The sequence below is a fragment of the Electrophorus electricus genome, chromosome 22 (genome assembly GCF_013358815.1).
Source record: "Electrophorus electricus isolate fEleEle1 chromosome 22, fEleEle1.pri, whole genome shotgun sequence".
NCBI classification, from domain to species: domain Eukaryota; kingdom Metazoa; phylum Chordata; class Actinopteri; order Gymnotiformes; family Gymnotidae; genus Electrophorus; species Electrophorus electricus.
This window is the reverse complement of record NC_049556.1, coordinates 12,338,854-12,351,353: the sequence shown is the minus strand read 5'-3', so window position 1 is coordinate 12,351,353 and position 12,500 is coordinate 12,338,854. Positions and strand designations below refer to the sequence as shown.

The window sequence follows — 12,500 nt, the reverse complement described above, 5'->3', positions numbered from 1 at the left end:
ATTTGTCTGAGCACATTTTCTGAGAGTAATCACAGTAATCTCCGATCAGTCACATAGAATCCAGCACAGGTTAACCTGTAGCGGTATGGAGCAGATTGACTGAAAATGTCCTTGTTAAAGTAGCAGAGTTAATCTCTCATAATATGTCCTGAAACTCAAAAAGGAAAGATTACAGGGTGAATGGTCAGCGATTACAGGGTGAACGGTCAGAGATTACAGGGTGAACGGTCAGAGATTACAGGGTGAATGGTCAGAGATTACAGGGTGAATGGTCAGCGTGAATGGTCAGGGTGAACGGTCAGAGATTACAGGGTGAACAGTCAGAAATTACAGGGTGAATGGTCAGCGTGAATGGTCAGGGTGAATGGTCAGAGATTACAGGAAAAACAGTCAGAGATTACAGGGTGAATGGTCAGAGATTACAGGGTGAATGGTCAGGGTGAATGGTCAGAGATTACAGGGTGAATGGTCAGAGATTACAGGGAGAGTGGTCAGTGGTTCTTTGTTGGTTTGCATCTGTGGGTGGACCCTCACTCAAACTGAACTCAGTATTCTTGTGTTTGTGTAGCATCTGCAATTAGAAAATAGTCTTATTGGTAATTACAGTGTCAAGACACCCTCTACATGTGCATGGAAACATCTTATGACAACACATTCTGTCATTATCAGCACTGGGACACACACACACACACACACACACTCACACACACACACACACACACACACACACACACACACACATTCACTCAGTGACTTCAACAATATGATTAATGTGTGAGACAGTGATCGCTATCAAAACATGGAGTCATTCATATGCAAATGAACAACATGCATATTCAGCTCATATTCAGATCAGTACAGCAAAACACTATTTCAAATAATAAACATTTGATAAAAATATAAAGAAATAATTGTACCTGCTTCACCATAATCAACAAGTAGCTGCTTCACCCTAATCAACAAGTACGTGCTTCACCATAATCAACATGTACCTGCTTCACCATAATCAACATGTACCTGCTTCAACCTAATCAACATGTACTTGCTTCACCATAATCAAGTAGCTGCTTCGCAATAATCAACATGTATCTGCTTCACCCTAATCAACATGCACCTGCTTCACCCTAATCAACATGCACCTGCTTCACCATAATCTACATGTATCTGCTTCACCCTAATCAACATGTACCTGCTTCACCTTCATTAACATGTACCTGCTGCACCCTAATCAACATGTACCTGCTACACCATAATTAACATGCACCTGCTTCACCCTAATCTACATGCACCTGCTTCAGCATAATCAACATACACCTGCTTCACCCTAATCAACATATACCTGCTTCACCCTAATCAACATACACCTGCTGCACCCTAATCAACATGTACATGCTGCACCTTAATCAACATACACTTGCTGCGAGAAACCACAGTACTGAATCATTACTGACGACCACAGCACTGAATCATTACTGACGACCACAGTACTAAATCATTACTGATGACCACAGCACTGAATCATTACTGACGACCACAGTACTGAATCATTACTATTGACGACATAGCACTGAATCATTACTGACGACCACAGTACTAAATCATTACTGATGACCACAGCACTGAATCATTACTGACGACCACAGTACTGAATCATTACTATTGATGACCACAGCACTGAATCATTACTGATGACCACAGTACTAAATCATTACTGATGACCACAGTATTAAATCATTAGTGATGACCACAGTACTGAATCATTACTGACGACCACAGTACTAAATCATTAGTGATGACCACAGTACTGAATCATTAGTGATAACCACAGTACTGAATCATTACTGATGACCACAGCACTGAATCATTACTGATGGCCATAGTACTAAATCATTAGTGATGACGAGAACACTGAATCATTACTGACGACCACTGTACTGAATCATTACCTCGCACCTCATTAGGAGACCTCCTACCTTATTAAGAGACCTCGCACCTCATTAGGAGACCTCCTACCTCATTAGGAGACCTCCTACCTCATTAAGAGACCTCGCACCTCATTAGGAGACCTCCTACCTCATTAGGAGACCTCTTGCAGTTGGATCCTCTTCCTTGCATGTGTGTGTTCAAACATTACACAGAGACTTGTTCTGTCTCAGTAAGTTTCTATTGAATGGTGCTTCTTTCAACAATACAACACCTTTATTCATTCCTCAGTAAGCAAGTTGTGTAAAAACCTTGACATTTTTCAGTTATGATCGAATGATTGATACACCCGAGACACCATGAAGGGTTCATTTTTAGTTCAAGTTTGGTTTATTTATCACGTACATAGTCATACATGGTATAACTGGCAGTGAAATGGTTTTGTGGGTGCTCTGTCCAAACTGAGGAAAGAAACGGGTGCATAAGGAAATATATATATACAAAAATACAAAAAATATATAACAATGTATGTATAATATGTATATATACACAATGTACAATGTATATATGGATATGTGTATGTACACAATGTACATGTAATGTGGGAGGGGCCGAACACATATGCAAAGTGACGACGCCATAACGAACCAAACCGATTGACTAGAATAAATAAATAAGTTTAATAATCGACACAGACAAACTACAGAATAGACTGAAGAACAAACAGGCTAACAGAAGAATAATATGATAGTGAGGGTGAGAACTGGGCAACGAGGGAACAAAACATTAAGGAAAGACTAACGGAGAACAACAATAATAAACATAACGGTGAGCATAAAGACAGACAAACGGGAACAGCACAGAACCGGGTTATGGAAGATGAACAAACAATACTGATGACGAAGATACAGAACTAAACAAGGAAAGCAACATGCAGAAAGGGTAACCAAACACAGAGAACAAACGAGTTCGAACTAAACACCGAGAACAAAGGAGAATGGACTGAACATGGAGAACAAACGAGATCGGACTAAACACAGTGATAGAGACCAAAAGAGAACTGACCAGAAACCATGAGAGACACTCTAAGACAAAGACAATGACCAACAAACAAGATACGTAGGGACGGGGTTTTTATAACACTACAATCAGTGACAAACTAGGAACAGCTGGTGTGAAAGGGGAGGGGACAGGGAACCATGGAGACGAATGAAAACCCGGAAGTGATTTGGTTGCCATGACAATGGGGAATGCTCAGGTTTGTGGATGACAGTACAATTCCGGTTTTCAAATTTACAGATTTACAGTCATGATGTTATTGACATGGTGGTGGTGGTCCCCACAGTTTATCAGTTGCCCTGATTCAGGGCCCAAATGGCCTGTGGGAAGAAGCTCCTCTTCAGTCTCTCTGTATTGGTGTTCAGGGAGTGAAAGTGCTTCCCTGACCTCAACAGAGAGAAGAGCCTATTGTTGGGATGGGTGGGGTCCTTCACAATCCTCCTGGCCTTGGTCTGGCACCGCTTGTAATAGATGGTCTGCAGGTCAGGAAGTTCCGTATGAGTGATGCGCTCTGCTGAATGCACCACCCTCTGGAGTGCTTGTCTGTCCTGCTTGGTGCTGTTCCCTGTGAGGATGCTCTCAATAGTGCAGGAGTAGAAGTTCCCCAGTACCTTGTAGGGCAGTCTCTTAAGCATCTGAGGTGGTAAAGACTCTGACGAGCCTTCTTTGCCAGGGAGTTGGTGTGGTGGAACCAGGACAGGTCCTGCGAGATGTGAACTCCAATGTACCTGAAACTGTCTACTTTCTACACTGTGGTTCTGTTGATCCTCACAGGTTGGTAGTGCTGCTCCTGCTTCTTGCTGCAGTCCACATTCAGCTCCTTTGTCTTGCTGATGTTTAGGAGGAGATTATTTCCCTGGCACCAGTTTTCCAGGTGTTTAATTTCCTCCAGGTAGGCCCTCTCATCGTTGTCCAAGATCAGGCCCATGACGACGGTATCGTCAGTGAACTTGACAATGACGGTGGAGCTGGAAGAGGCCGTGCAGTCATAGGTGTACAGTGAGTAGAGCAGGGGGCTTAGGACACAACCCTGAGGAGCTCCAGTGCTGAGGGTGAGGGTGGATGAGACACAGTTGCCCACCCATACTCATTGTGGTCTGTCTGTTAGGATGTATGCAGTCCTAGATCCTCCAACTTAGTAGTGAGTAGGGAGGGGATGATGGTGTTAAATGCTGAACTGTAGTCGACAAACAACATTTTAACATAATTACCCCTCCCTTTGTCCAGGTGGGTCAATGTGGTGTGGAGCAGATGTGCAATTGTGTCATCAGTGGAGTGGTTGTGGCGGTATGCAAACTGCAGTGGGTCCATGGAGGCTGGCAGTGAAGATGTGATGAAGTCTCTGACTAGCTTCTCAAAGCACTTCATCACGACTGATGTGAGGGCAACGGGGCGGTAGTCATTGAGGGCAGAGGGTCGAGCTTTCTTTGGGACGGGGACGATGGTGGATCGCTTGCAGCTGGATGGGACGATACTGAGCATCAGGGAGAGGTTGAAGATGTCGGTCAGTACCGGGGCTAGCCGGTCTGTGCAGGCTTTGAGGACCATCTGGTCCCGTCACCTTCCTGGTATTAAACTCTTCTGAACACTCTCCTCACGTCACTCTCCGTGATGATGAGAGGGTGCTGGCCTTTGGTGGGCTCTGCGCATGTGCCGTTGGCTGTGCCGATAGCACCATTAGCGTTGTTAGAACTAGCGCTGCTAGATGTAGCCTCGAAGCAAGCGAAAAAACATGTTTAGCTCGTTCTCCAGAGACTTATCCTCACTTATCAGTCCAGAGGGTGGGCTTCTGTAGTCCATGATCGCCCTGCACACTCTGTATGCCGCAGACTTGTACTCGTCCATGTTCCGGCTGATGATCGCCACGTTGTAGGCAGTAGTGCGAGAGTTCAGAGCCTCGCAGATGGTTTTGTCGACCCAGGGTTTCTGGATGGGAAACTTCTTGATGGTGGCTCTTGGAATCGTATCGTCCACCAGTTTCCCAGTAAACCCTACCACTGCCTTCGTAAACTTGCTGACATCATCAGTGCTGCACTGGAACATGTCCCAGTCCACGTCATCCAGAGCGTCCTGCAGAGCGGCCATTGATGGGTCTGTCCGGCGCACAACCTCCCTCTGAACCGGCGTTTCCCATTTCAGCCTTTGTTTATATTTTGGTAGGAGGAAGATGGCGGCATGGTCCGACTTACCAAATGGTGGATGAGCTAGTGCCTTATAGCTGTCCTTGTATGGGGTGTAGCAGTGGTCTGGTGTTATATTTCCCCTGGTGTGGAAGGTTACGTGCTGGTAAAGGTTGGGCACTGTACGCTTGAGGTTCGCGCTGTTGAAATCACCAACAACGATAAGTGCAATGTCCCGGCGTTGTGCCTGAAACTGTGTGAGAGTCTTATGAAGTTCCCACTGTGCAGTGTCTGTGTTGGCCTGAGGTGGAATGTACACGGTGTTGATGATGACTGAAGTGAACTCCCGAGGAAGGTAGAAAGGACGAAACTTGAGGGCAAGCAGCTCCAGGTTGGGTGAGCAGGAGCGGCTGAGAGTAACAACATTGGCATTGTTGCATCAGCTGTTGTTAACCATCACACACGCTCCACTGCCTTTCGACTTCCTTGAATCTGCCATCCTGTCCATGCAGTGAACCAAGAAGAACTCGCTGGGTACCGCTGGGTTCAGCCACGACTCAGTGAAGCAGATGAGGTTGCAGTCCCGAATGTCTCGCTGAAACTTTATCCTGGCCCGGAAGTCGTGGAGCTTGTTGTCCAGAGAGTGAACATTGGCTAGCAGGATGTTAGGTAAGGGAGCTCAGTGTGCCCGAGCCCTCAGCCTGTTCCTGATGCTGGCTCGCTTTCCTCGAGGCCTTTTCCTCGCGTCGCGTCCTTTGTTCTCCCTCAGGATCTCCGTCTCCCATCTTAGGTCTGGCTAATGTTGGATTCCTGGGTGCACAATATACCTGTCTGGAGTCTTCTCACTTGACCTGTGGGTGTAGTTCTGTGAGTTAGTGTATCTGGCTGGGAGTCTTGCTCAGAGAGAGGTCAGACACGTTTGTCAGAACTTTCATTTATCTTTGCTGGATGAGTAATACAATAGTCATACTCCTTAGGGTTCTTTCAGATTGTGGTGACCTCACTAAGGTGGGTTAGGGACTGGAGTGGAGATACAATATCATGTGGTGATGGAGCTCACTGGACTAAAAACACACCCTCTGTAAGGTTGTCTCAAACCCAGGTCAGCTGGGTGATGATACCAACAGCTTACTCGGTGAGCAACCACGCTCTAACAACAGTGGGCCCGTGTGCCGAATAGTTAGGGCTTGGGTCAGGTAAAACAAAAGGAAAAACTAAACACCACACTGAGCATGGGAAAAAGGGAGAACAAAGGACGCCAGGGGAAGAAATGGCAACCCTGATGCACTGGGGAAAACTCAAACTAAAACTTCCTAAACAAAACCAAAAAACAGGCAGGAACTTGAATGGCTAAGGGAAGCCTCCAGAGACAGACAGACTCAAGAGGGAAAACTGGAGAGAGGAGGGGATGTGTGAAAACACGGACACCCTCGCAGCACAAAAGTGAGGTGTAGCATGAGAGCTCACAGACCTCAATACCTTAGCTGACCAGCTAGGCGCTTGGCTCAGAACTTTGGCAAAGACCCAGCACTGAACAACTGGTTCACTGGGCTTATATAAGGTCTATCCAAGCTGTTGAGTGATTAATGGTGTGGTTGACTCAAGGCCTCCCTCTGGTGGCCGGAGGGGGTCTCGGCCTGGTGCCAATCCTTACAACCTCGCTCTTGGCATCAGACTGTTAATGGCTAAGTGGAGCACAGTGTACAGTCACTTACTGTGGGCTAGTGGTGCATTGTGCATGTTGGTGTCCACATCAACCCCCAGACGCTCTGTGATTTCATTCCATTCCAGCCTCCCACAGAGGTAGCGGGTTGGTCACAGGTTGTTCCAGAACACCTGATAGAGTGTCGATTTGAGAGTCTGCTGGGGTCCTTGGCAAAAATTCACCAGGAACCAACTTTGCACATTGCCACTGCAAGCGGCATCTCTGACCTGCTGGGTCGTGGACCAGAGAGAAGCAGCCACTGACTCAAAGTCCTGGGGGCATGACCCCTGCACCATGGCGATGTTCAGTCTGAATGATGTAACACACTGACAATGAAGATCAAAAATACCTTTAATGAAGAGTCTGCATTTGCATTCAGGTGACGAGAAACAAACAAACACTCATTGCATGATAAATTCTCACAGTGTTACATTTTTGTTTTCTTTTCATCACAGCACATTTATAAAACTGCCTTCTTTTTCACCACAGCCTCACACAGACGCTTTGGTGACATCACACAGAAAGACCAGAGAAGCACGAATGAACAAAGATGTCAGGCGCCAGGAACACGCTCACCAAGCAAGAAAGGAAAAGGCCAGTTCACGACATCTCCTCCATAAACACCACATCCCCCATAAACACCATCTCCCCTATAAACACCAGCTCCCAAATAAACACCATCTCCCACATAAAAACCACCTCCTACATAAACACCATCTCCCTAGAAACACCACCTCCTACATAAACACCACGTCCCCCATGAACACCACCTCCCAAATAAACACAATCTCTCACATAAAAACCATCTGCCCATATACACCATCTCTCCCATAAACACCACCGCCCCCATAAACACCACCCCCCATAAACACCATCTCCCCCATAAAAACCATCTGCATAAAAATGCAGAAATCATTTAGACTCTTTGGGAGTCAAGATAAAACCTCAAGATAAATCATATGCCAGCTGCATTGACGTGAATAAATGTTCACTTAAACAGACAAACCAATTAAAACAAAAAAGGCAAAACAAGGCACTGAACAATTATCTTTACATCTAAACTTCACGACGAGGTGCACGACAGAAAAAGCTTCACATAAATCACATAAAAACAGAAACACACACACAAACACACAGTATGTTTCCAGGAGGGCGTTAATGCTCCCAAGAGTGGATTAATGCTCCCAGAAATTTGTTAATGTGACATTTTGACCAAAGGTTTTTCTAAGCTTGGAGTGTCAGTGACCTTTGACCCAGTGACCTCTGACTCAGTGTGACACTGTAGTCCATTTTCTTTCTGCCTGGTGGTTTTTGTTAAGTAAAAGGCATGAGAGAAATTCATAGTGTATTTAGGAATAATTCTGAAGTATCAGATGTGAAGAAAAAACTCTCCAACTGAAGAACAGAGAGCATCATGTGGAGCTGCTGGGATAACTTAGATACTTTGCATTTGTACATGGTATTTGCTTACATTGTATTTTTTTGACAGTACATCATCTATTAACTCTAGCCAACTCATAGTCACTACTTGCTTCACTTGTGGTCAGGAAGTTAGCTGGTGTTCTTCCTTCCTCTGGGAGGTCATCTTGTGCCCACTACCTTATGCTTAAGGCCATTCTTTTATAACTCGTGTAGATTACTATTCAATACACACATACTGACGGTTTGCACACTATGCTGAGCTCCTACAATGTCCACTTGCTTTTAACAGGCTTATTCAATACGTGGCCTGAAATTTGAAGGCCAAAAAATGCAAAGAAAAGCTGCAGCTCAATAATTGCTGCCCTGAAATTTGACGCAGTTTTTCGGTACTTGAATTCATTCACCCAACTGTAAAGGCTTGATGTTGCTTAAACAAATGACACAGAATAGACACTAACATTCACAGACATCCTGGCACTAACTACCCACCCTCCCTTACTGACATTCTGCAGTTCCACTGTGTGCTAGCAGTGGGTCCCGTTTGTGTGGGGAGAAGGAATCTTGCTTCCAGATTAAGGTTTCCCTGGTATAGGCCACTTATCCTAGATGGATACAAGACAGGACACTGACGTGTACATTGGGTAATGGACAGGATACTGAACTGTACACTGGGTACCAGACAGGAAACTGGCCTGTACACTGTGTAACAGACAGGATACTGTCCTGTACACTGGGTAACAGACAGGATACTTGCCTGTACACTGGGTACCAGACAGGATACTTGCCTGTACACTGGCTACCAGACAGGACACTGGCCTGTACACTGGGTACCAAACAGGAAACTTGCCTCTACACTGGGTAACAGACAGGATACTTGCCTCTACACTGGGTACCAGACAGGATACTTGCCTGTACACTGGCTACCAGACAGGATACTGGCCTGCACACTGGGTACCAGACAGGATACTTGCCTCTACACTGGGTACCAGACAGGATACTGGCCTATACACAAAATGCTAGATAGGACACTGGCCTGTACACTGTGTATTAGATAGGACACTGGCCTGTACACTGTGTATTAGATAGGACACTGGCCTGTACACTGGGTATTAAACAAGACACTAGCCCATACATTGGGTACCAGACAGGACACTAGACTGTATACTGGATAAAAAATAGGATACTGGCCTGTCACACACTCAACTTTCAAATAATTCTTGACAATAGAGTCAGGTGAAACTCACTAGCAAGTAAAGTTGGCATCATCTGTTTTACAACATGTTTGGCTACCCTGCAACTGTGAGAGGCAAGACAAACTCTGAAGAACAGCCTTGTTTTATTGGCTTTTATCTTTTTAAGTAGGTTTATGTAGGAAGGGAGGGTTAGAACTGCAAGGTGTCACATGCTTAGAATATTACATAAACTGCGGCACGTTTTCCTCATGCTGATTGTGTACCTGAGATGATGCCGCTGGCGTCCACATGGAAGTCCACATGGAAGTCCACATGGAAGTCCACATGGCCGTCCACATGGGCGTCTGCTGTAATAATGACAGCATGTTAGCCTGACAGCTTGCATAATCATAACCTGAGAATCAGATGCTTCCTCTCTGCAGGATATCATGCAGGGTTTGTGAAAAAAGGCAAATTACCGCTAAATTATCAAGGTGATGGAAACCTCAACCCAAGACCAGAACCCATGCTGTCATGCAGTGATTGAGACATGATTACTCTGGACTGCATGACTCTTCAAAGACATTTGTGAATAATGATTTAAAATTTAACTCAAAGGGATTTGATTTTGTAAATGATGGTTTCTTTCACAGCTAAGCTAAAGGTAAAAATATTCTCCATCTGTAAGCTGCTTATGGAAATGCCAATTGATCTAAATGCACTAAATGCAGTAGGTGATCAAGATGTTTTATGGATCACACGTCAAAACCAAATGTACTGACAAAGGTAAAGTGGGAGGGGTGAGTAAGGTGTGTGAGGTGAATGGGTGAGGAGGGTGTGTGAGGTGAATGGGTGAGGAGGATATATGAGGTGAATGGGTGAGGAGGATATATGGGGTGAATGGGTGAGGACGATGTGTGAGGTGAATGGATGAGGAGGATGTGCGAGGTGAATGGGTGAGAAGGATATATGGGGTGAATGGGTGAGGAGGATATATGGGGTGAATGGGTGAGGAGGATGTGTGAGGTGAATGGGTGAGGTGAATTCATGATTCTACTGTCACATTATGATTCTATCGACTTTAAACAAATCCTTATAAACATGTACCTCAATTTAGAAAATATTTAGTTCAATAATTCCATGTGCAACAGTAAAGAACAGAATGGGGCTATCATAGGCATGAGTGGGCGGAGCTGGCACAGGGCTCGGTGGGTGGAGCTGGCACGTGGCTGGTGTAAGTATGGATGGGCGGAGGTGGCGTGAGGGAGCAGGTGCTTCATTATGACAGTCCATCCATATTGGTGGTGCTGACAGTGGCCATGAAGCAACGCTGGAACAGACGCTCGGGATCTGCTGGCTGGTTGTCACAGTCCAGTTTGCCCCTGAAGAAGTGCTTCCGGAACCCCCGTGGTCCAGACGGAGCAGCAGTCTGGCTCAGACCCTCCTCGACACTCTGCTCGATACCTGGTGAGCGAGACAAGCTGATAAGGACCACGCTTAGAGAAACGAACAAATGAACAAACAAACAAACGTTAAATGTTAGACTCACACCATAGCCACCAAACATGTGTGTTCCCTTTGTGAAGATTAAGGCTTGGAATCTTCCACATGCTACACCACACTATGGTGGACTGAGAAAAGAAACTGTGGAAAATTTACAAAATGTTTGACAACCTAAGAGAGATTCAAATTACAGCCTTGAGGTGCTATTCACTAAAGCATGGGTGCTAAGATTAATTACTCTTTCAGGGAATGACGCAGGCTGAAGTAAAAATTCACATTAATTAATGAACCCTCTCCTTCCAAAGCTTGCCCAGGGCTTCAATGTTGAGTATGCCCAAACACCACATACTGCTGCATCTCCATACTTCGGATTATATGCTTTCAAAGTAAGATGTCTGAAGAGATAATATTTCTTTTGTCTGGTCTGATGGAACACTTTAGCAGCAGTGTGGCAACAACAACCTCCTACACTTTTAGTGCAAACGTCACATCACCCATTCAAAATGTACGGCATGAGGTTTTCACTGACTGCTAAGGTGCGTGTGTAGTAGAACCTAAAGCCCAGATGTCCATCTCAGAAGAGTACGCTCGGATTAGCTCCTCGGATTATGCTGCCTCTCCAAGACTTTACTTGGCATTGCCTTGTCATCTGTTTTATATCTGCAGACAACTAGTTGACTTACAACAGCCATTCATGGTCTAAATGAAATCACACTTGTCCTGAAAGCATAAGAAACAATATTTAACAGCTGGTGGGAAACTTTCACCCCTTATGATTCTAGACAATGAATCTAATCTGACTGGTCCTGAGATCTTCTTTTAGCATTTTTCACTTTTTAGATTATTCCTATGTACAATAGTCTCTGGCCATTGGGTGATGTCTCTGCTGTCTACCAACATGACTTAGAACGTCCTCCACATTGTGGAGCATGTAAATGAGGAAGGCGTGAGGCTTGTGTGTAAGAGCCTTGCACACATGTTACCAAAGACCCCAGAGAAAGAGCTTTGTCTTGCACTGCAGTTCCTCAGAGAACCAAAGGATCAAAGTGCTTGCGAGCTGCTGTGTGGTAAAGCTGGGCTTAAGTCAGCCGTGTGTGTGTGTGTGTGTGTGTGTGTGTGTGTGTGTGAGAGAGAGAGACATCAAAGGAGAGAGATTGCTGTTATAAACACAGCAAGAAAACAGCTAGAAAACACAGATAACACAAATATAACAAGAAAATACACAAATCAGAATTTGTGATTTTTTACAGTGGCACAAATCAGTGTCAGTTACTGAGGTCTTGTGGTTCTACCATTATACACAGGACACAGGATCTTCTCGGGCTATGAAACTGAATAGCTCTTCCGGGCCTCCGGTACTGGGAAAGGCGTGCCAAGCTCGCCAGTCGGTGGACAACATGGAAAGTGTCACAAGACCGAGCGCATCTTACAACAGAGAAAATGGAAGAAGATTTATCCTACAAGACTGTTCAGGCAGCTGATAAAATTGGTTTCTTTGGTAAAGAGTCACTCTGGCATGTACTTTGGGCTTTGTAACATTGCAAATGGAAAGGGGAAAAGTGCTGAAAATATAATAGGACCCATTTAACTTCACAA

General features: G+C 45.1%; 1 protein-coding gene across 1 annotated transcript in view; it reads right to left on the bottom strand.

Moving 5' to 3' along the window:
* Positions 1-10,082: 10,082 nt before the first annotated feature.
* Positions 10,083-12,500, bottom strand: part of LOC113592122 (protein shisa-like-2A) — a 10,854-nt gene continuing 8,436 nt past the window's right edge. Inside the window, exon 3 of the mRNA XM_027032878.2 lies at positions 10,083-10,865. Coding sequence (XP_026888679.2) covers positions 10,681-10,865 — 185 coding nt within the window. The 3' untranslated portion in view covers positions 10,083-10,680. The remainder of the gene's footprint in view (positions 10,866-12,500) is intronic.